The following is a 25,141-nucleotide window of genomic DNA, read 5'->3' as shown; positions in this document are numbered from 1 at the left end:
AGGGAAAGGTCTTGGGACTGTATTCATCACACATCCAACTCAGTAATCTAATACAAATTCTAGTAATGCACGGTCAGGAGCAATTCTCTCGCACAGTTAATTATTTTGTCCTCATATAAAAAAAAATGTTGCTTAACTAAGGACTACTGAGCTCCCAAGACTTAACCTTTCCATGATGAAATAAAGGATAATTTTTCTGTTTTACCAGGATATCCCAGCTGCAGACAGAGAGATGGCAGACAGTACATTTACAACCGCTTGTAAAGATCTGCCTCAGAGCAGCCACCAGCTCTGTTCCAAGCAGACACAGACACACTGTTCCTTTTACTATATAATGCTGGACACTTGTAGCTGCCTAATTAAGGAGTCTAAACCATGGTGCCTACTACTGGAATCATTGAGCCTATCTGTGAATCTTCAGATTATCTTCTGTGGCCCAAATTCCTACCAATGCTCCTGGAAACTATTAAGGGTTATTACATACAAAGTTTTGGCTCATGGAGTCCTGGAACCACTAGTTTTTGAAGGTTTGGGAGAGAGTTTTGAGGATCCACCACTATTAGTTGTCTTTTCTGTATCCTAGCACCTGTGATTGACCACAGTCAGAGACAGGACATTTAAGCAGATGGAGCTTTAGCCTGCCTCAGTATGGGCCTTCTTACGCGAAAGGATACATCACCCAGGTTGGAAGTTACAAACTTTTCTCAAGCCTAACCAGCTGGATCGATAAGATCAAGTATTAGCATCCAGAAATTCAGATTGTTTATAAACACTGTTGATCCCAGAAATGACAAATACAGAGACCTAGCTGAGTACTTCTGCAAGTCCTAGATAAAAGAACTCTTCTGTTTGGAACAAGCAACTTCTCATAGTGCCTCAACAGTAAACAGTGGGTGGAAGATAATACAAGACTGGAAATGCAAACTGATGGAAATATGTCCATCAGCCTGTGTTTATCACTAATGACAGCTGCCCAGACCTAGTCAAACCTCCTGAAGGAAAAGGCAACTCCAGAGAGAATATAAAAAATGACCATCATCCATACTACTTCAAAGAGATGGAAGTTACCATCTCCAACTACGTGGAGATGTTAGTACTCCACAGGTTGCATACAGACATATGGCATTGGTTTTGGCTAGATCTATTTCCATGGTTTCATATAAAAAGCTATCACAGAGATTCTTGATAAAGAAGTGTAAACCTTGCTCCTTTCAAGGAGCAGAGTAATTCAATTAGGAACATATAAATGCTTTTACTTCTCTCAAAACCCAGCCCTTTATCTCATAATAGACCTAATAATTCAAAGACTAAAATCACAGGGACTGCCCAATCAAAACTCCGAAAGACTGTTACAAGAAAAAATTGTCTGAGGAGTCTCTAATAACCATTCTAGCAATTGTTTGAATGCTTGAAAGGGTTTTCAAGTAGCCATTCAGTTTACTACCAACATTAAATCTAGATATAGTACTAGAGATCCTCATTCAATTTGTTCTTAAAATCCTCCTGTGAATGAGATCACAGCATTTCTCCAGGCATTCCACCCCAATTCTTCACTATCTTTATCCTTTCCAAGTTCCTGTTAATATGTACTCTAAATATTCATTGTGACTAAGCTCTCATCTTCCCAGACCAAGAAGAGCTCCTGTCTTTTCTTCTTTGCATGTAACTTATTTAAAGCCAGTTACTGGGTTCTCCTTTAGCTCCTCCTTGTCAGATTAAACAGCCCCTGTTCTTTCAGTATGCCTGTGCAAGCAGACTCCTAGATTTCTGTTCATGCTGTCCTCAGAATCTTCTCTGTTTGGTGTATGTTCTTGAAATGAGATGGCTCAAACAGAACAAAATGATCAAAGTACTTCCACTGAAGCCACTGGAAAAGCAAAGGATCTACTTCATGCTTTTTATAAGCAGCACTATTAATTTACGTCAGTGTGACTTTGGCGTTTCTGCAGAGAAAACTACAATGGGTTACTATGACTCTCAGATTTCTTTCTAAGAAAACGCAGCTTTCCACTCATTTCCCTTGGTCATCTACCACTGTACAAATCCAACACTTACTTCTAATGAACTGCACTTTTTTTCAGACCACCCCTCCAAATCATCAAGATTATTCTGATTTCCAATCCTACACGTTTACAGTCCCTTCATATTGGGAATTTGTAATTCCAATGCAAATTTTAGATGTATATTCGAACCCATTTTTCTAGTTCCGAATGCAACCCTTGAAAACTACATAAAACCAAAACCGTTAACACAGTCCTTTCCCAGACTTCCAAATACACAGTTACTGAAATCTCCAGTGACAACTAAATGCCTTATTCTGTTCGTAACAACGGAAGGTGACACTTTTGCTTGATCTAATAATAGATGTGAAACTATTTAGAAGCATAAATATCAAAACAAAGGTATATGCTCCTACTTTGGTTTCATATCCCTATGAACTTCTTTCTCTTCTCTTTAATCCGCAATTCCATTTCCAGGTTTTCTAAACTTTCAGTAGAGTTTGGCATAAACATAGTAAAAAATAGTTTACAGTGCTCAGCTGGAGCTAAAACTAGTGAGGGATGCAATGCATAGGAGGAAGATTTTATGTAAATAAAATAGTAGCAAAAGGAAGGCTAAGGAATGCTCGCAGGGCAAGAGACTGACAAAGGACACAGGTAGGGGTATTCAATGCCTCCTCTGTCTCAGGGGTTGGTTTGTTTATTTTTTAAGCTGTAACATCTGCCCCCAAGCCTTAGTCTAGTGATAAAGGCTGCAAGAGGGAAGCACTGCCCTCAGCATATTAAGAAGAAGTCGGGGAGCACTTATAGACATCTATGAGATTATGGGACCAGATGGGCTGCCTCAGAAGGAGCTGAAGGTGTTGGCCAGGTGATTGCAAGGGTGACTTCTACAATTTTTGAAAGGTCCCAACCATCAGGGCAGATAACCAATGACTGGAAAAAGGCAAACATCACAAACATTGCACCTATCTTCAAGAACTATCTGGGGAACTACAAGCTAGGCTGATCAATTTACTCTCAATGCCTACAAAATTATGGGGAAAACTCTCCTAAAAGACATGTCCAAACACATGGAAGACAGCAAGGTGACTGCGAATAGCCATCACAGACTCTCCAAGGGCAAACTGTACCTAATCTAATCAATCTGATTCACACAGTGCTAATGCAAAAGGCAATGGGCACAGGTTGAAACAAAGAAAGTTTCAACTAGGTAAAGGGAAAAGGCCACCAGTCAGTGGAACAAGTTGCCCAGAAAGGCTGTAAAGTCTCCAATCAAAGACATTAAATATTTGACTGGACAAAGCTCTGAGCAACACGTTCTGACTTGGAGACCATATGACTTGTAGAGGTCCTTTGCAACCTGAGTTACTTTGTCATTCTAAAACCAGCACAGGTAAGCTTCTAAAGTTTCAGGTATCAGAACAGAGAACAAAGCTGCAAAGGAGATTAAGGAATCGTACAGATTCCTGCTTAAAAATTTCATTAACACTTGGTATCCCTGCATTTGGAATTAACTCATGTTGTCTGTAGATAACAGTATTGATTCCATGAATCATAGAAAATTTAGCTGCCTGAATTAATTAATTAAAATCATCAGAAGTAGTTGACTCCTATTAGCTTCCAGTAGAATTTTCAGCCCATATCACTTCTCCAAGAACCTCCATAAAAACAACGGAAAATACCATCACACTACGTTTTTAGTAAGACTCCACACAGTTTCATAGATCACAATTCTGGCATCTTTTGGACACTGTTCAGAGTTAAAAGACACAACAGATAAAAAGCTCCGTCTACCATACGCTCAAGAGTAGTGTTTACTTGATTTTAACATTCCTCTTGACAACAAGGAGCTGATTCAGTTACTGATACAACTGAATACATAAAATAAAGAACAGAATTTTCCCAAAACAATGGTTATGTATACCTGAAGAAATCTGGATGTTTGTAGCATCACTGACATACCTTTTAGTTTAGTGTAGGAATGGAGAACAGGATCAGCAGAAACCATACATGGCCACCAAGGAAAACCAGACACTTTTGACCACACTAGATCTCCTATATTGTACTTCAACAGATGGACTTTGTCTTCTTTGACAGTACTGTGAGCTGGATCTCTCTTAGCAGGAGCCTTAAAAGACAGAAAAAAACCAAACCATCATCCTATTTCCTCAGATATGCACTAGGATTACTAAACAGCACTCAAAAATAAACAACAAACTACAGACCGTCTTCTATTTAAACGCTCTCATTATATGTAAAAAACACAGAGTGGTAAAGGAAGGAGGTAAATAAGAAACAGTTCACCAGAATAAAGAGTTATCATGTTGGCTATCAAACAATAAATATATTTCATGTGTAATAAAAACTTTAAGTCATAATTCATGTTCTCTCACAGCAAAAATATTTTAAGTTCTTAGATTTAAAAAAATAAAAAATTTTTAAAAAGCCAAAATTAAAACAGACTGAAACACTGTCTTTATCTTTGAAAAGAAACTACACAAATAACCAATTAAAAAAACCCAAACTCTGCATCTTTCAGCTGTTTTTCTACATACAGAGAATTTGTGACATGAATCCTTCCCCACACCCTTCTGGAAGATTTTTTCTCCTGTTCCTTTTCTAGCAGTCAAAGTTTGCGAGTGCTCAGCTGGTGCTCTAAAGCTATTTTAGCTACCGGAAAACAATTACAGACCCATTTCCACTTCAAGGGATAGACTGATCTACAAGGGAGTTTCGTGCTGCCCTATGACAGACACACATTTTTACTGCACCATAACAGAGTTCAGCGACACAGGGGTTTATTTACCAACCAAAAATCATTTCACAAAGGTAATCACATTTTGTTGCCTTGGCTTCATTTGTTCTATTTGATATAAGTAGTGAACACCTTTATCCAGGTAAGCACTAACTCCCGATGTAAGAAGTATAGAATGTGTCTCATAACAGATTATCTATTAAAAAAATAACATCATGGTTTTAATTTGCTTTTTTGTTTCTCTATTACTAAATTTATGTGCAACATGTTTCATCTGCATTTTGTGTAGCACCAGTTCAACATACAGAAGGCAGACCAGAGCTTCAGGCTTTCGGTGGATTTAACGTTAAGAGCTGGAGCAAAATTCCATTTTAATTAATTAAACGTGACAAGAGGAAAGAAAGAACATTGTTAAGAAACCAGAAATCCAGAATGCGGAAACAAGTATTTGGAGCACTACGTTGACTCAGAGCAGAGTAGATCAGGTCAGCTTGTACAGATTTTTAAATCCAGAGAATACTACCATAACTAATTACACATTGTATTCCAAACACGAACAACAAAAATTGTGGATGTGCTGCAGAGCATAGAGGTTATTTTGCAAATCAAACGCGAAGGTACATCTGATCAAAAAACCTAAAGCTTATCGTACTGAGATAGGCCCTTCCTCAAAGCTTGTAAAGCTAGGGCTGGTAAACACACAGGGTGCTATGTCATCTGATTGTCAGGGACAGTTACTCATCCAGTGATTCAGCTTTTCTGATGGATTCAGACTTGGTTCTCGGGCCTCCAGCTAGAGCCATGTTCCCACATCTCAAGGTTTTTGGCTCTCTAAGGGTTCTGTAAGAAACACCGTCCTGCTGAGCTTGCCCCAAGCTCAGCACTCTCAACAGACCTAAACAGTTCCAAGCAGATGTGAAAACTCAAATGCCCCTTCTAGCTGCTAAACTAGCTGCTTAACTGACATGAAAACTTATGCTTAAAGGCTAAAAATTAAGAAATACATATGCCAAGAACAGACCCAGAAAAGCATTAACCCTAACACACACAAACCACCTTCAGCATTTAAATTAACTAGGTGGGATGAAAAGATTTTTCCATGAGTTAATTTTTCAGAAATGTAAAAGTGACTCAGGATTCTGAATCTCATTTTTAATTTAGGAGTACTAAGAAAGTGCAACTAAGCTGCAAAGATTGATGACTACAGCCTGAGAGGGAGCTGGCTGGGATAAAGTAAAGTCTCTAGCAGTGCTGCTTACTGTAGCGTCATCTAAAAGGGATGGCAGTACGGGGTGGGGAGGCAGGAATCACATTTCAATTTATCTACAAGCACTTCACAAATTTTAAAAAGCTCAGTATTCTTTTACTGTATCATGATAAAAAAAAATATTGAAAATTACAGGCTCTGAGAAAACCTGCGAGGTTTATCCATGCAATGCTTTCTGCATTTGCTATCTTTTATTGATAAAACATCCATACCTTAAAAGAATGGCAAAATACAGCATAGAATTCTATACACATGATTTTTTAAGAGTTTTCCTATGAGGTTATTTAAAAACCTCTCGAAAATATCACTATGAACTTGCTCACATCCACCTTCCTTTCCCAGATCATTCTGGTTTAGTTTGATTTTCTCATTTTGGGAATTACTCTGATCTATTTAATAGGTAACTCAACAGTGAACAGCGAGGTGAAATTCCTGGCACGTACTTCTAAGACAAGCAGCTGTAGGACATCAACAGTCTCTTCAGCATTTCCTCTCAAAAAGATTTTTGTAAACTGCCAGCTTAAGTACTTACATTGTTTAAAAACATCGCAAAACGCTAGACACGGGAAGACAGTCATACGCATAGATTTTACTTCAGAATGTGGGTTGGGTTTGTCAGTCAGGGGTGGGATGGGATGAGATGGACTGAGGTGGGAGGGAGAGAGCATTTCTAAACAAATTTGCCGCCCTGATGGCATCTAGTCCTTATAAGATGACAGCTGGATCTTCTTTACGAGACACTTGTACTCTGCAATTTTTAACAATAGGAAATTACCACCCAACTTACAAAGTGATACAGAAAAAACAGAATTTGGCTTGCAGATTTCTTTTCCTCCAGAAGAAAACAGCAGTTGCTGTTTAGGCAGATTTTGTTTCCTAACAATCTGCGGTCAGAGAGAACAGGGTGTCTGACTGTGCACCCGTGGAAGATGGAGAGACAGGACTGGAAGCACGCTTTGGTGGTCTGGGTGAATGCACCAGAAAACAGGGACTACCTCCTCCTGAACACCCGACCAATTCTTTCCGTGATGACACTTAGGCAAGCATATTAAGATGGGTGACTCCTGGTTCAGAGCACAACTGTAAAGCAGACAGGTCATATAAAATTAAACTATTTTAAAATACCTTCCCCCCGTTTTTTGACTCTTGTATTTTTTTGATGACTTTTTATTTCTTGAAATTGTTCTAACTTCTATTTAGATCCCATAAATGTCAATGAAGTAAAGCCTGCCAGGCATTCTGTGCTGCAGAGGAGCACAGAACAGTCTTTGCTTGCTGTCATTCCCAAGTCAGTCTGGACTGCTCTGCACATGTCCCATCCCATTACTTTGCACTGCAGTTTTGACAGAAACAGATACACATTTAGTCACAGAACTTCCCCTCCCTCTCCTTCCTTAATTATAGGCAAGCCCTGCAGCCTCTGAAATAACCACCACCTTGAACACCTTAGCCAGTTCTGCTGAACAGAAGAGGGAAACAGCTTGTGATTGTATTTCTCTTCTACTTTGGGAAGGAATTCTGGGGTTTCCACCCCCTTACACACTCCCCCGTCAAACACTAGACTGCAGAGAAGTTACAGAAATGGGCAATCAAAGCCTGGGTGAGCAGGAGATGATGCCCACACAGACCAGTCCAATCCCTGCATACACAGGTCATTTGACAGGCTCTGCACTACTCAGTACAGCAGACACCAAACTCCTGCCATTCTGGATTAGCATCCTAATGAAACACATGCTCTGATAAACTTAAAATTCATCTAGCAGCTTATTTTGTCCAGGGGAGCATGGATTGTGGAATGGAGTAATTCCCTTATTGCAACTGTGTTTTTCTGTGGGAAATTATTCCTTGAAGAGCATCAGCATCCTTAAAAACTCATCTGGGCCAGCAGCTGCAATAGGCTGAGAAGGATCCAAAAAGTAAAGAAAATTTAACATTTCACAGATTTGCTTGTCATTTCTCCCAGCACTTTCATACACAACGAGCGACAGGCAGATCGACAAGAATTCATGACACTGCTGTCAGCATTCCAACAGCCCAATGAAGTGGCTTGGCCACAGAAAACATTGGTACTTGATTAACTCTGCCTACACCTGATCAAACTGATTCAATTAGTTTCCATTTAGTTCTGGTCTGACTAGTGAATACGATGAGACAAGAGCACACCAGGAGTGATGGATAATTTGAATGCTTAAAACTATCTTAAAATGACCAAAGGAAAATGCCTTTAAGGGCAGCATCTTTACTGAGAGGTTTAGGTTTGTTTGTAGACTCTGTTATGAAAACACCATGATGAGTGTTTAGTAAACAAGGGACAAAGGCAATTCCAGGTGGTGTCAGACTGAGGTAACTTCAGCTGTTCTAAAGCAATCAGTGGTAGAGCAGAGGTACCAATATCGTCACTGTCCGTTTGGGGTATATATCTACGTGTTCATACATGTGCAAGGAATTATAACAGACTTAAGCTGCTATTGCACTATGCAAACTTGGAAAGCTATAGCAATAATTTAAAAAACCCTTCTTCTAGCTGTAAATTTTCAAAAAGGCATTATACAAAGAACAATGTTGAGAACTGGTGAAGAAAACACCACCAGAATTTAATACTGGACAAAAAAAAACCCCGAAAGAGAGCAGTTAAGTGAAGACAGCAAATGCTCTCCTCCGTGTAACCTAACAGGAAAGTACATGCTGAACAACTTCCAGACATCTGTTATTTCCCCTTCTGTTTTCATTTCCAATTCAGTTCTACTCTTTGTCAAAGCACTTCCACCAGACCGCACTGTAACTGAAGGCCGTGCTGCACATGCCGGAGGTGTGCTTTCACTCCAGAAAAAAACCAATCTACTACAAAGGAACTAAAACAATCAAGGTCCCTGAACAGCATATATGCAACTAAAATGTACTCTGAATCAGAGTAGCACACACAAACGCGCTTCTTTACTGCAGAAGAGAGAACACTGCCTGCTGACCAAACCCACATTTCTTCAGGTCCTGCTATTTACTTGTGCTGTTTCATCCACTAATACTCCTGTTTTTTATCATGCACTTGTGTAATAAAAGTAAAAGTACTATGTTTTGTCTTCTCTTGTCCATCTGTCAGGAAAGAGAGTGAACTAAGGAAGTCATAGAACAAACTTCATTCCTTTCAGAGGTTCAGGAGAAGTGGTAGGTAGGTTTGTCTGGAGAAAAAATGGAGCAACAGAACAAAAAAACCCATTTTGTAATGTTGTTCGGTCACTGAATTCACCAGGGATTAAGGACACTACAAAAAAGCAAACAAACGAGCCAGGACATGATGATAGGACAATGATCCCATGTGTCTCTTCCTTGGAAAATCACCATCCCAATTATGTTCTTAAGAAAGATCTGTCTTCCTGAAAAATTCAAGAGTTTCATTTGACAGAAGACAAATGACTGTTCAGTCTTCAGGCACGGGAATGGAGGGATGCAGCTATTTCCCCAATGAGTGATGCCCTGTCATTCAGGACAGACAAACGACTTCTCATTCTGTGACTGAGGACAGAAACCTCATGAAGTCAAACCACTTAAAAATTAAAAATTACAAACACCTTGATATACACTATGGCCTCAAATTAAAAGGGTGGCAACTTAAATCTTAAGAAATAGCCAGTGCTCATTCTAAATGATTGTCTACAAAAATACAGTACCTTCACAAATGTAACTGCCTTAGTCGTTTGGGTTTGGGTTTTTTTTTAAGATTGTAATTCACAGGTTACAGTAAATCTGTTTATCCCAGAAGGACTAGTCCTACAGGCCCTATGTTGATCCAAATAGATGCCACCTTCTGAGATGTGGGGGAGTATATTCAGATAGTAGACCACCAGTAATTGAATATATTAAGAATAAGGAGCTGAACATATTAAGAACAAAAATGTTTTTTCCACTTTGTCTTGTTATATTCTATTATCTAATGGACCAAACCACTGCCTAGCGAATGGTTCAGGCAGAAGACTAAAGAGTGAAACAGACTCTCATAAGAAGATTAAGAGAAAACACTGAATTATTACCACAAAATGGAGAAGAAGGAGGAAACGCGACTAAAGAAGCAATGAGTTGACATCAGAGTTTTCTGGTCCATCTTCAGTAAAACAGAATGGGCACTTCAGTAGAGCATCTAAAGACTGCAGCCCTCAAAACACCTTTGCATCAGCCTCTGCACAATTACATCTGCAACATCCTTGTAAAACTGGCAATCTGTTGTGCAGCAAGGTAAAGACCAGGGGGAAAAGGACCTGAAAAGTCCAGATGAAAACAAACAAAAAAAATGAACAAACTATACTGAGGCCTGGATTATTAGTTTTTCAGATTTCTAATTGTTTTATACCAAGCCAGAGATTTATCTAAACCCTTCTAAATCCAATTTTGAGAGTAATTACATTAAACATACTTCTTCAAGTTACCTTTTCTGCTATTACTACCCACTTACTTCCTTCTGTTATTAAAAAGGGGTCAAACATGGTGTGTGAAGACACATTTGCAGAAGACACTAAGTTTGAATCTTCCTGCCACAACCAGGATTTATTTATTTTTCTTCAGTGTGCTTAGATGGTAAAGCCATAAAACAAGAGAACAGAAAAGACTGGGGAGAAAGAAAATCATTCTCTACTGGCAGATCCCTTGAAAACTTTTATGTGTGGCTGAAGCTCTTTGAAACCACATATAAGTTTTGTGACAATAGGTTTATTTTCTCCATTTCTTTTCACAAACTCATCTAAAGCAGTTCATGGACAGAATGTTGAGCATCACCACGCAGGACCCTACTCTCCAAGAGGCGAAGCAAGCAGAAGGCAATAAAAATCCATTTAAGTTTAGACAGGAATTCGTAACGTAGATTATGGATTTTAAAACTGATAAAAGTCAAATCAACCACTAAACTGCGGGTTACATTTCAATTCTTTTTGCTGGCTTGGGTTCCCTCATTAGCAAGTCTCCAGAAGATAAGAAATTTTTTTAAGATGCTTTTACATTTAAAAACAAATCTGTCTATCCAAACCAGCAAACTTGCTTTACACAAACATCATATGAGCAAGTATTTTAGAAATAAACTTCACACATTATTTTAGTAACTAGGATACAACCCTTTTTTCAGAGTAAAGAGTTGAAGAGAAACAGATTCAATCATTCACAGATAGATCCACTAAGATGGAAGCTCTGGAACGCTTCCCAGGCCCCGATCGTTCTTAAAAATGTGGAGAGCAGTTTCTTTCAGTTGCTTTACTGAGTTTCTGCATTTACATTTAGATGACCTCTTAAATTATAAGTTACTGGCTTACTGGTGAAAGGTGCCATGTTTCGGAAATTTAAGGCAAGGCTTGAATGAAACATTCTTTTATAACGAGTATTAGAAAAAGATTTTTGCCTACATGCAACTTCTCTAACCTTCCCCCATCCACAGAAGTTTAAATTTGGATGCGGTACCTAGGTATGTAAGACAGTGGGAATATGAGATGCCACAGAAGTCTGGAAAAGCGTAACTGTAGAGCCATGAGGAAATCTGGCATGGGAAACAGTTATTTCTGAATAATTTCACTATGAATCTCACACAGGATGACAGAACGAAAGCTAAACCATCTCAGCATACCTACAGATTTTCAGAATGCCGTATCCATCTGTATTTTGTTATCTGCACGTACAACGGTTTTACACATGTTCAAGATCAGAATCGGTATCAGAGCCTTACCCTTAGCACTCTCCTACATCCTTACAGAGTTCAGTAGGAAAGAGTTTTCCCAAAACACTTTCTTAGCAAATATCCTCCCTTTGGTAGCTCACAAACATCCAAGTTAGCTCAGCTAGATGTTCTGAACCCTAATATCCTTGGTAGAAACCAGGAAAACCCAAGCTCAGAAAATACTGCCAACAGGCTACTACATTTACAGAACACTCTTTTCTGGTGAGGGCAAGTACTTACCTCTACTTTTTTTTTTTTTTGCAAAAAGAACACTTCTGAAATAAGTTCTCTAGGCATAAACAGCACAAATGTGGTGAGGGCAAGTACTTACCTCTACTTTTTTTTTTTTTTTGCAACAAGAACACTTCTGAAATAAGTTCTCTAGGCATAAACAGCACAAATGTCAATTTGGCATAGAGTGGCTCTGTTAGTTAACTGACAATCAGACATAGTCCAAGGAGTACTTTCCCTTTGAGACTGGACCTTCAGAATGAATCCCCACACCTAAAAGTAGGCACAAGAGCTGTCCGTCCAGCTTGTGTTGTTACATATACTAGTAGGTTCTCCTCTTCTGGAGATGAAATGCAAGAAAGACCATCAGTGTTAATCAGTCTAGGGGCAAGTGTGGGCAAAAAACCAAAAGAACCTAAACAGACACTACCTTGATTTGGCATTGCTAACGCATATTCCCAACGCATTCCTTATTTTCAGCAATAAAGATGTACAGAAAACCTGGGAAACGCTAACCAGAAACGTCCCAACCCCATATGAACACTAAAACAGGGTGGTCATTGCAGCAATTCATCATGAAGGACGTGATCTAGAACTTTCAATTCCACAAGGACTACGATCCCAAATTATTTTAGTTCATCACAAGCATCCTCAACATACACTCACATTGACTTTTATTTACCCAAACAAACAAAACAACAACAAAGAAACAAATCCAAGCTTTTCTAGCACTGGTTGCTGCTATGGGGCCACAGATTCGATTCTTTTCTTCATACCAGTGCAGCAGGGTTTGTTTAACAACAGTCGGTCAAGAGCCAGTTCTCCCTCACACACTGGGCTTCCAAAGTACAGCAGTTTTAAGAACCGTCTTTCTCAGAAGGGAATTAATTCCTTATGACTGACAACTTGCACTTTTAGCTACTGCCCATTTTACAACACATAAGAGAAGTACTGTAGGTACTTTGGGTATTCGCAAAAAGCAGAAATATAAATGTTAGCCTGCTTGGACCTACTCATTTATAATAGGAGGATAATGAAACATGTAATAGACATAAAATCAGTGTCTGTGAACAAAGACCTCTTTTGGACGTGCCAGAGTTCATGCGCGCTACATGAAAACCACTCCAGGTTAAGGAAACTTGAAATGGAGACTGATACCACTGTTCCAAGACAGATCAAAGTATTTTGCTTTCACTACTTTGCCTAAGCGTTACTACAAAGCATCTCTCCTTCTTGAAAAAAGGGGGCTTTAAGGGCCAGAAATGACATCTGCTACAGATCACTGAAGTTTCCCAAAAATCTGCCTGTAAATCCATCCAAGTAACGTTCAAGTAACCCTGAACTGTAGATGTAGCTCTCAGCTAAATTGCAAGTTAGACATGCATTATCCTGGTTAAGCAGAACACTGAGCAGAGCAAGAGAAAGGCTTCACCATTTCTTGGGCAGAAAAGCAGTGAAAATGAACAAATTCCTTGCCCCACCGACCAGCAATGGTCAATACAACGTAAAGAGAAGATGCCGAGATGACAATACTCATTTAAATCGTGACACTGCCAGTGCAAGAACTAAGAATGAGTCTGGTCACCTTAAAAAATAACCAACCCCAAAATCATAATTAACCTCTCAAGTGTGTTACAGCACACAATCTGCTCTCGAGGAATAAAAGGAAGATAGTTCTTCCAGAAGACGGTCTGTCTACTATAGTGCCCAAAGAACCAAAATAAAATAAGTAAGAAGTCCTGGAATGCCCAAACTAAAGATGAGTATGAAACAATGCAACAGTCACTGACATTCTTTGACTTCAAGTTAGATTACATCTGGTCAGCTCTTTTCCACAGAAAACTGGCTCAGTGTTCAGAAGCAGTCAAGAATAAACTAAATGTTAGGTATTATTTATAACGAAAAATAATGGAATTGAGAACAATATAGAAAATCATTTACATGCCACTGTGAGCAGCCACAAGACATCTGCACCTTAAACGTCCTGTACTGTTCTGGTCCCTAGTTCTCAAAAAAAAAAAAAAAAAAAAAAAAAAAAAAAAAAAAAAAAAAAAAAAGAAAAAGAGAGCAGAACCCAAAGGGCATCACAGTTCCGAAAATGGATGATAACAAGAAGTAACATTCTGGAATGGCGCTTATATGTGGGACAATGCACTAGGACTCTTCATGCTGAAATTAAAAATTGAGCAAGTCTGTGAGAAATCTGTAAAACTATCAGTAACAGTGAAATTTGTCCATGATCCCTACTTCCAGTATTATGATAATCAAGTGAAACAAGTAGGTGGCAAATTAAAAAGGAAAAAGAGCTGATCCACTGCTCTGCTACTTAATGTCATGGATGCAAAAAGTTCATGCTGGCTCAAAAAGAAACCGAATTCCATTAATTTAGCCATCTACAGCTATTAAATACAAAGTCACCAGCTCCAGAAACCTCTGAGTCACAATCTGCTGGAGGCTCAGTGTATCCAAAAAGAGCATCACTCCATGATTTGCCATTATGCATCCTCCGCTGAACCTCATCCCCGAGGTGAGGTGCTGAATTAAATGGCTCCCTGATCCAGCTTGGTAGAGCTATTCTTATATAGCGGTTTTGTCATCATTGCAAGAGGGTATTTCACATTTGATTTGGGTTCTTCCACCAATGTGTTTATGAAGACAGAATAAATAAGGTATTTACATATTACACATTGAGATGACAGTTTTACGCAGAAAGTGTACGTAATTCAGCCACTTTTACATACAAGAACAGGATGTCTGCTATGGAGAGCCTCCAACAAACAATTAAGCTTTCTGTGATTAATTTTGTAGCCGCTCTGACGATACTCATAGCTGCTAACGTCCCCCCAAACCGGTGTACTCTTGATGCTATCTGCTTTTCGTGCTCCTTAACCTACAAGTAGCTATTTAATATACTTCTCCAATGAGGTGTTAAGAACCAACGATTTAAAGTTCCAAAGTAACTATTATTGCTGCACATTGTGAGCTGCTTAGCACAAACAAGTTTTCAAGACATAGCTAAACACAATCCTTTACTAATGGCTAATGCAAAACAGTAGCTCGGGAACTCTTCCAAAAAAGGTTAAGAAGCTATTTCTCCGGTTCCTTAAGGGATCACCCAGAAGAGATTTTCAGGGTTACTCCTACTCCTTTGGGATTCTGATGACATCAGCCAGACAGCCTGTGTCATCACTCACCTGAAGACGGGATCTGAAACCTCAAGAGCAGCCTATTAAAAAAGAAAAAGTAATTGAGTTCATTCTACCTACAGCTACAGATCCTGACTCTCATGGTAGTTTAGCTGCACATTTTATGGCAAGTTCAGTAATCCTACTTGACCAGGAATTCCTAATAACTGATGATGAAAAACAGTCTAGCAGGTCCTCCTTCTGAAAAGACACTTTTATTTGACTTTATTTTTCCTTGTAACTTTTTTTGAAATTAAAACAAAACAAGTCACCCCAGGATCTGGCTGTAACATCTATAACAGGATAGCCAAACATTTGATGAGCACAGCTCTCCAATCAGAGGGAACCTGTTGATTTCTGCTCATCTCTACTAATCAGATACAAGCATCAGAGCCACATCACCACCTTCAGTGGTGATTTTCCTGTAGTTAGTTAGCACAGAAGCATAAAAACACAGAACCGCTTCTGTTCTACGCTTACTGGTTGTCTGAATCTTTCCCGTTCCCTAGGAAGGGCACTGTTAGCATTACGTACGTATGTGATATAACAGAGTTGGCCAGGACGGTTTTTCTCTGTGAAGATGAAACAGCAACATAAACATATTACAAAGACCAGTGGAATTTCTCCAGTAATTTGCAATTGCCCCCCATGTAGCTGCCACAAAGTCATTACGAATTGTGCCAAGCAGAAAGAGTAACAACCTTCCAAGTTGCTGGTATAATACTAAAAAAGGGCTACAAGAAAACTGGATAGGAAGGTACGTGGAAGGTACAGCTTTTGGGTCATGTACATCTTACACAGCTAGAATCCCTAAACTAGCAAGTATAGCAGCGTGTGGACTTCCAGGTTTGTTCTGGACACAGCACTGCTACTTTTCTGAGCTACTGCACCCATGCTAGGAAGTCACGCCAGGATGCCGTGCCAAAAGGGCAAACTGCCACTTGCAGGCCTGAACCAGCTCACGCAGAACAAGCTCAAATACACCAGTATCACCTACTATGCTGTTCTTAGGGTTAGAGAGCACAGACTTACTTTGGGACCACCAGTAGGAGAGCTGCAGATAGAGGTACTCTCTCTCTCTCCTGTACAAAAGGTCGGGATTGCTCCAGGGATTGGACTTGAATTAGCAGCTGAAGTAAACCTCTGCCATTCTCCTCCAGACAGGATTGTTTCACTTCTAACAAAAGCAGTGAGTGAGAAAAACCTAGCCAGGTCCTCATTCCTGCCTGGTACTGTTGCAAGAGCTGACAAAAAGCAAAGACTAAAAAAGCAGCCGCCATGAAATCTGGCACTGAAGCCTTCTGCCACTCTCCTGAGCTGCGCTAGCCAGGGGACAGCCACCGGAGTTGATGGGCTTGGCGGTCATTCAGACACCTAACACGTGACACCTACCACCAGTTACACAGGGTGTTTGGAGGTGGTGTCAGACCCCTATCAGCGCAGTGCCTTGGCATAGAAGTTGCTAACCAGGGCTTATCAGAAGAGGCCTGGATTGTAAAGTCCTCAGGTGGAGAGATACGGAGGGTGGGGGTGAAGAAGGGTGAAAGGCAGGAGGGGAGGGAGGAGGGAGCCACGGCTTGTCTCACTTCCTCTCCTTTACCTTGGGAAAGTGAAAGCGGTACAGCCTGGAAAACGTAGTGGTTATCAACAGGAATCTCAACTCCCTCCAGAGCTGGGCAGATCACATTTACTCCCAACTGAAAACTGACTGGCAGATAAAGTTTTAAACAGCCTTCCTTTTTGTTAGCAAAAAATGCCCCAGCGAGAAGAAAATCCAACAGCCTGGTACTGGGACATTTGTTAAATGATAGGCCTCTCACCTCATCAAGATCGTAATCTGCTATGTCCATCAAACAGGGATATCATTCATTACCTTACACAAAAGGCAGCCCTTGAACCATGGAGATTTTTGCTAAATCAAAGGAGTAAAAGCTTGGACAAGGAGAAACTGAGGGAGAAAACAGCCCAGAAATAAAACCAGACAAACAGGTTCTACATTAACTTGTAACCTACAATAAAAAGATATCTAAGCGCAAAATTAATCAGCTTTTACTCTAAGGATATTTCTCTAACTTCTACTTTGCAGCCACAATTAGCTATACAAAACCACAGCACGATGCACCAAAGTTAAGGCTTTGGATGTTGGCAATGAAGGAACAGCTAGAGCAGGGGCCTGAAATCAGAGAGCAGTGTGATACTAAGATATGACAGTTCCGATCACAGAGAACACACGTATATCACTAGTCTACACGTGGACAAACATCTGAAAAATCTCCTTCAGCATGATCTCTGGTATTATGTTTTTCTTCCCTTATTTTAAACCTGCAGAACTGCAAACCCTCCCTGTGAGAGAAAGAAAAGCCCCAGACTTTTCACAGTCAAAGAGTTACATCATAAAACAACATCTAGTGACTTTCAAATGCTTTTCCTTTCGCCCTTTGCTCTTTAAAGTGCAGTAGGCATGAAAAGGAAAAGCCAGAAGCATGACCCTCGGTTTCAAGAGCTCTGGAAAGAGCAGGGTTATCATACTGCAGAGTCTGAGATCAAGGAGGTGGCTGTCCTGAGTTGGTAGCTCTCTGGTTTGGCACAGGAGCAAACAACCCTATCACTCTCCTGCCATCAAGCCTCAAGCGCTCTGGGAAACAGCGTTGACATGGTTTTCTCCTGGCCATCTCTGGTCAAAAGACAACTTAGAGAAGCCAGACCAACCTCTCTTTTAATCTTAAATAAATCTTTCACCAGGAAAAATTGAAGGCTATCCTTAATTGGCAACCAATGTGACAGGCCCCAGGATAAACTGTGTAGATGGGTATATTGCCTCCTCTTTCTAGAAAAAAAAAAAAAAGCCACACAAATACGCTAGAGTTGTTGATGGTAATATACGTATCACCTTTTAGTCCAATTTATCCCCCTAACAATGAAAAAGACAAAGACTTACTCCAACTACTGACTGCGCCCATACTTTTCACCCCTGAGTAGTGACTCCAGAAAGTCTGAACAAATCAGTGTAAAAACATTCTCCTTAAACAAAATTAAAGAAAACAAACTCTTTAATAATTGAAAACACCAGCATTAATCATTCTAGGCTGAATAATACATTCAGATCATAAATGACAAATATTTCTGATATTTAGAAGGTTTACACAGGTCTGCAAATTCATTAAGTAATTTTAATGCAAATAAGGGTAAAATACTATCAGCAGTACAGCAGCTGTGTGCGTGGTTCTTCTCTGCCCGTGCGACCTTGGAAGAAATAAAAAATCAAGATCAACTAGAAAACCTGCAGGAGGCAGAAAACTGTAACATACATTTGGTGTTCAAGGTATGTAAAACCAAGACTGTTCCCTAGCCAAAGCATTCATTAACATTTACCGTTGTTATATGAGACTATTCTGAATTACTCACTGAGAAATTCAATATACATAGAAGTATCCCTGCTATGTAGGTTTCTTCCTCTTAGATAAAATGATTGCAAACCACATTCCTTTAATGGAGATCAGCAACAAAAACTAAACGAACGAGGAAAAGGGCTCCCAGCAGCATTCTTATATACAACTTGGTAAAGCAAATTTTAAAGAGTAAAATTTCCATTTCTGCCCTTGTTTAAAAGAAGCAAAAGACAAAAGAACTTGACCACAAGAGTTAATGACATTTAATACCAGTATTTAGATGTCTTCAATGAATATAATTCACTAGGTTATAGAAAGCAAATCCAGCTCTTTTCAGACGACAAATAAGGGCCAGGACTGCATTCCAACTGCCAAAACCTTAGAGCCTTACCGTATCAGCTGACTGACAGCTAAGCACATTTTTCTTTAATTCAGAACCAGGAATATAGAAATAGCTATTTTTTCCTGAAACATCTGTTTATCAGGAAGTCAGAATATGTCATGGTCCAAGGCCATCTCTAAATTTAGAGGCCTCCCTTGTCCAGGTGCACATCCTGGCTAGGTCTTGGCTGCATGTCTGGATGACGTTTCTGTTTCATGCATCCCTCACTACACATCCCCTGATTTGCTCTGAAGACTTATTTTATTTATATGGAAACAGAATATTTATACAGAAACAGCCCAGACAAGAAACACGGACCAGAACTAGAGTGCATCTGTCCTTTCTCGAGAGAGGGAGAACATCGTACAAAGTGACCTGTTTGTGGGAAGCCCCTGTTGAAATACCCAAAATGAAGACAAGCATATGAATAAATGAAATCTCTGTATGATTAACAAACCTAACAAAAGAAAGAATGTAAAAAAAGTACTACCTTCTTTTCAGTGGGGCTTGTCGTCTTTGATACCAATGCTGCTTCAACAAGACCCTGCTCGAGTAAGGAGTCATATTTTATGCTTCTTTTTCTGCTTCTCCTCTCCTTGTTTGCTGGCTTTTGTTCGTTCTCCTCTGACTGAGACACATCTGCACCATTGTCTCCACAAATGGAAGATTCAAAAAGAGGCTTTCCATTCATGTAGGTTTTAGTGATTTTCAGCTTAATCTCTGGAGAGCCATTCTTGATAGGAGTAGTGTTGGGTGGTGTTCCAACGCCCTTTATTTCCTGGGGTTCAAAGCGCAGCTTGGCATCCTGGGCCCCGGACTCGCCATTAAACACACGGGAGGTTAGATCTTTCAATTTATCGGCTGGAATAAATGGAAGAGCCTCATGGCCGTTGTATTTTTGCATGACACCTTCTTGTAGAGTGGCGGAAAGTTGTGCTTTGCCCAAGTAGACAGAACATTCACGATTCACTTCACAATTTTGAGTTTTCCCATTGGTATTTCCAAGGATCTCTGGTACCTGCTTCATTTTGATGTAGTTAATTTTTTGAGTTAGCAGTTGAGAACTTCTTTTGATGCTAAAGTCCATTCAGCCCAGATGTTTCCAGTCTTACACTGCTATATTAAGACAAAAAGACAGAGAATATTTTTAAGAATACAGAAATTTCAAAAGCCACCAAGTATTTCAATAGATATTCCCCACCAATATAACATTCAATGTGTTGAACTTTGTTCAAGTTTTACTAAAAATTGCTCACAAGATTCTTAACCAAAAAACTTCAATATCTGTTATACGCATTACAAGAAGTCCAAGGAAAATATTTTTTTTAAAAAAAAAAAGCAAAGAGGAAAATCACAGCCCTCATTTTAACAATCTCTTAACGATCTACAGCATCTTACCCACACTAATTACTCAAAGGTATTGCACTGTTTAAAACAAGTCTGACTTATACCTAAGATAAAATCATTAATAACAATGTAAAACAGATGAGTTTATTTCCAAGAGATCGTGCCAGCACAAAAACCCCACAGGCTGTGTTGCTGTAGCACCTTCACCATGGACAGCAGCACCACAAACTTCTGCCTCTCTCTACAAACAGGCCCTCAATCTTCCATCAAAGCACATGTCCTGAAGCTCACTCTTCAGATATATCCCAAAGCCTTCTGGCTAGAACAGTGAATAAAAGGTGAGCAACTTCCACCATGAACACCAGCCCACCAGGAAACAGCTGATCCTTCAGGCCAGGGGCTACACTGTGCAACATCTAAATGGTCAAAACAACTGTCGGAGTTTCAGCTTTTTAGTAACAACAGTAACATCATCTAACACCCACTTTTTGTCCAGAAGTTTGAAAACATCCAACAAGCTAGGACTGCACTATTATCTGCCCTAGACAGGTTTTCCAAGGGTTCTAAAAGCTAACTCTGCCCATTTCAACATTATACTATCGTAACAAATGAATTTCGTTAAATTACTTCTCTGTGCTCCTAGACCAGGCAAGAGGTTTGTTTCATTTTCAAAATTCATACGCATAGACTCTATATTCCGAGGTTCAGTGTACACGTGATATAGAGAAACACACAACCATAAATATTATGAAAGCTCAGCACAAGAGTCATCACATCCATGCTCAACGTAACCAATTTCATACATGAATTAAGTCCAAGAACTGTCACATCGAATCAAAAATCCATCAAATCTAGTCTCACATGCTTCCAAAAAAGTGAAGTAAAAACCATGATGAATAACCACTGAATTGTCAGTTGCTATGGAAGAAACATCTTCTGAATCTCACTACCTTGTTCATTAATGTACATAGTTATAATGCTTACAACTGGCCTATTCCTGAAACTTGACTATTTGCTACCTCTACACCAGGTGCAGCAATGTACAACTGCTTATCACGGAGTGTTGCCCCAGCGTGGAAGAGCTTCTTAAGGGTGTCAAGCCTGAACTCAAAGCAACTGGCCAACATGAAACCTTTTCATGTACAAAGATGCAGAAAAAAAGAACATCTAAAATTCACAACTGCATCACTCCTTACCAAATGCTCTTACCTTCCTAACATGCTGCTCTAAGGTACCTACAGAAGTGTATCTCTCCATCCTCATTTCAGAGATGGAAACCAGCCCGAAAAAGCTGGTGTTACACTAGGTAAGAAGAGCAAGTATACTGAACTCCAAGTCAATCTGCAAGAGGAAAGGTTCTGATCTTTCTTCAGCCAGGTGAATTCTCAATTACCAACAAAATCTCTGATGAGTGGAAACCAGTCAACAGTACTAACCTTTCTGAAGAGGAGTCAGAGGTAAAAGGAAATGCAAAACTCCACCAGAACAGAACAAAGAACTCACTAAACTGAAAGAGATCTCATGTTCTTTCACGAGACCTCCTCTGAAAACGTGGATGTGAAACAGACTCAACCCAATTAATAATATGACAATGTTCTCCGCTGTGATTCAGCAGATTTAACTGAAATCATATTTATTTTAAGAAACAAGTGATGACAAATTCTATAAATCTCTATGCAAAAGGCAAACCCATTACGAAACATGTAACACTTACGGTTATGGAGATGACAGCAAAATTCCTTAAAAAAAACACAAAACACTGAACTGTTGCAAAATCTGTACTTCCTTCCCATGGATTCTTAACAGAGTAAACCAGAATGCAAAACAGAGATTGGATTTGGGCACCTACATTCCCTCTGTGTGAAGAACATCACCCAAGTGAGCAGCCCTGCGGCTGCTGCTGCCCTCCCGTGGTTGCCTGCTCCCCACTTCCCTGCCCGACCGCCTGCTGCTAATCTTCTCACGCGAGGACCAGCACCAAACCACCCTCATGTCACCGCCTCCTGTCCATCAACTTCACGGTTAAGTTGAAAAACATTTTTTAATATGGCTCCAGCAGCTGCTTATGAGGGTCCAGATTTCTGGATCAAGACATCTGCATTTTGTAACTCTGTTTTAATCCAGAATTCTATCAGTACTTTTTTGTCCTGCTTAATAATAACTCTTATTCTCATTACCTATTTCTTTAAGCTAGGAAGACATCAAGCTTGTTGCAGACCAAGACAACTCAAAAAAGCAATGAATAATCAAATTAGACTATGTTACTGGTGGACTTGCTCTCAAAACGCTGGATGCATTGAAAAAGTGATATAGTAAGAGATTCAAAATCGTCAGAATCACAGAGTAACTTAGGCTGGAAGGGACTTCTATCACCTATTCCAATCTCCCGCTTAACACAGATCAAGCTGCTCAGGGCCTTGTCTGGACAAGGACCAGTAAATTTAACTTAAAAGAAATCAAGTTACTCTCTTTCCAGCTGGTACACCATAGCTAGTAATTCCATACCACAAAAATTTGAAGACCAGTAACCCCATGCAGTGAAAGATCCTGAATGTTTAGGGGTTACCTTGACTTGCCCAATACATCTGAAGATAGACAGCACGCAGATTTTATAGCTTCAGTCAGTGAGTGATGGCTCAGTTAACGATTCTCACTAATGCAGGTCACTAAAACCAGCCGAAAGCACTGAAAAAGGCCCCTGAAATCATGGGAGACTAGCGAGACAACAAATGCAGGAGTACAACTGCTGAAAGGAAGTCAGTGTACCCACCCAGGGCAAGAGTAAATGGAAAGATGAAGACAAAGGCAGTAATTTGAGACAGCAAGACTATCAGAACCAGCAGATAGAGCTTATAGAATATGGAAAACAGACCTTGTTTGTACAAAGATTGAACAGAGCCAAATCTGAAGAGGCTTACAGAGGCAGAATAGTGGGCAAAGATAATAGATGTAAGTAGCTGTAGTAGATGTAAGCAAATACAGTCCCACCGGGGAGATGAGACTCATAGAGCACAACTTGCAGGTTAGTCACCATCTCTAGGACAACCAATGGAGGGAAATCATTGCTATGCATCTCAGTTCTTGTATGAAATAAGCAACGTTGCAGGGTCTGGATAAATGGAAAAGCTAGCAAATCTACACACAGGAATAACAAGGGTTTCAAGAAAGAAAATGCGTAAAATTTATGCTAGTTAAGTTGTGCACAACCTTTGTTATCTAAAATTCACAGTAGCGCGATACCATAAGCGAGAAAAAGGACTAGGCTCTTTGTGAGAAGAGAACAACAGAGCAAAAAAGAAGGGGCAAGGCAAGAATGATCATCGACAGATAACCAAGTGGTACTGTCAGCTCAGAATTAATGCAAGGAGATCTACAAGACAGGACATGAATGAATGAAGTGAGATAGATCACAGACAAGATCTGGTTGATCAGAGCTCTAAGAGTAAGGTCCTGCAGCAGCTGAGCGTATGATTAGATTTGAGAGTTAAATTCACAGCACTCATGCTGGACCATGATATCACAGAGAAGCAAAAGCAATCCCTTATCTTTTTCTAGATGCCTCTCCATCTACAGAAAAGGAAACCAGGGGGAGGGTAAGGAAAGAAAAGGGACAAAAGCAGCACACAGCAGTAGCAGCTAATGAGCTTAAGCTAGTATCGTCCCATATCGACTGTCTGGTGACCCAACAAGTACTATTTCAATCAACAAAGAGAAAAAAACCATTATAGTCAAGGAGTCTGCTGAATAAACATGGTATTTTGGCTTGTGAACAAATAGCTTTCAGAAAGCAAAAGAAGATTTGACTCATCAGGAGAAACGTCTCTAGATATTTTAACAGGACAATGACAATCAGACAATCCTTGCAACAGCTTTGTACACATTTTCAGACTTAAAAAAAACCCAAACAAACCAATCAGATTCTACATTAGGCAATTTTGCAGACTTTAAAAATAATGTTATTAATTACTCGAAGGTCCACCATCTGACAGGAGTCATGAGCCAAATACAGTTACTCTGCACGTCACATTCCTCCTTCACTGTCCAGGCCACTATCATTTGTGTGATAGTTATTATTCATTTCTTCCACATCTGCTGCAATTTCAGAGATGCTTTTCCTGTGTGTCAGAAATAATGGAGTAGTCCATTCCTTCCAATTCTGCCAAAGGGAGTGAACAGAGTGAGGAATCCACAACAAGCGTCACTATTAAACACCACTTCTGTTTTTTCTAATAAGAGTTTTCTTAAAGCCGTTTCTCAGGTGAATTATGTGGGCAGGGGAAGGAGGGAGACTGGTGAAGATGACACACCTAAGTACAAATTCAGAGTGAGAGAACTTTATTCACACAAGCTATTTTTATTACCTACAAATCACGCTTTCAGCTGGCACTGAAAAACCTGCTGCTTTCTTCTGTAAAGATAACTTTCTGATAAGTCTTCTCCATTCTCTCACCAATTTTAATATCAAAGTTATTCCAATTTCCAGATCAGAATGAGACAAAATACTTGAAGATATTAGTAAAGTTACGACACGTTCTTGCTAACACATTTAAAAACTTGAGCATGCTTATCACATCATCCTGTATAAAACCACTAAAATATCAGCAGGGAGTGGACACATATGCACTATCATGCACTACACCGTGACTGTTCCTGTATTAAAATAATGAAAAATCACTACAGGACCTAAACAGAAATTACTTTTAGAAGAAAATGTATAACTGTAAATTGCGTTGTATGTTTGCCAAAAATTGTGACAAACCAGCTCTATCCAGCAAATTCAAAAGTGTTATCTCTCATGAACAAAACCATTACTGCAGTAGTTGACAGAGAACTGAAAATTACTACACCACAACTTTCTAACAATTTGCCACCAGTCTTAGAAAAGTGGCGGGG

General features: G+C 39.7%; 1 protein-coding gene across 1 annotated transcript in view; it reads right to left on the bottom strand.

The window, feature by feature from the left end:
- Positions 1-20,021, bottom strand: part of WHSC1 (Wolf-Hirschhorn syndrome candidate 1) — a 59,873-nt gene extending 39,852 nt beyond the window's left edge. The window contains exons 1-2 of the mRNA XM_010135870.1: positions 19,392-20,021; positions 3,966-4,131 (exon numbers count right to left, since the gene is read on the bottom strand). Coding sequence (XP_010134172.1) covers positions 3,966-4,131; positions 19,392-19,988 — 763 coding nt within the window. The 5' untranslated portion in view covers positions 19,989-20,021. The remainder of the gene's footprint in view (positions 1-3,965; positions 4,132-19,391) is intronic.
- Positions 20,022-25,141: the final 5,120 nt, after the last annotated feature.

Source organism: Buceros rhinoceros, unplaced genomic scaffold (genome assembly GCF_000710305.1).
Source record: "Buceros rhinoceros silvestris isolate BGI_N320 unplaced genomic scaffold, ASM71030v1 scaffold7135, whole genome shotgun sequence".
Classification (NCBI taxonomy): domain Eukaryota; kingdom Metazoa; phylum Chordata; class Aves; order Bucerotiformes; family Bucerotidae; genus Buceros; species Buceros rhinoceros.
Note: the sequence above shows the minus strand (reverse complement) of the source record. Positions and strands in the feature narration are given on the sequence as shown.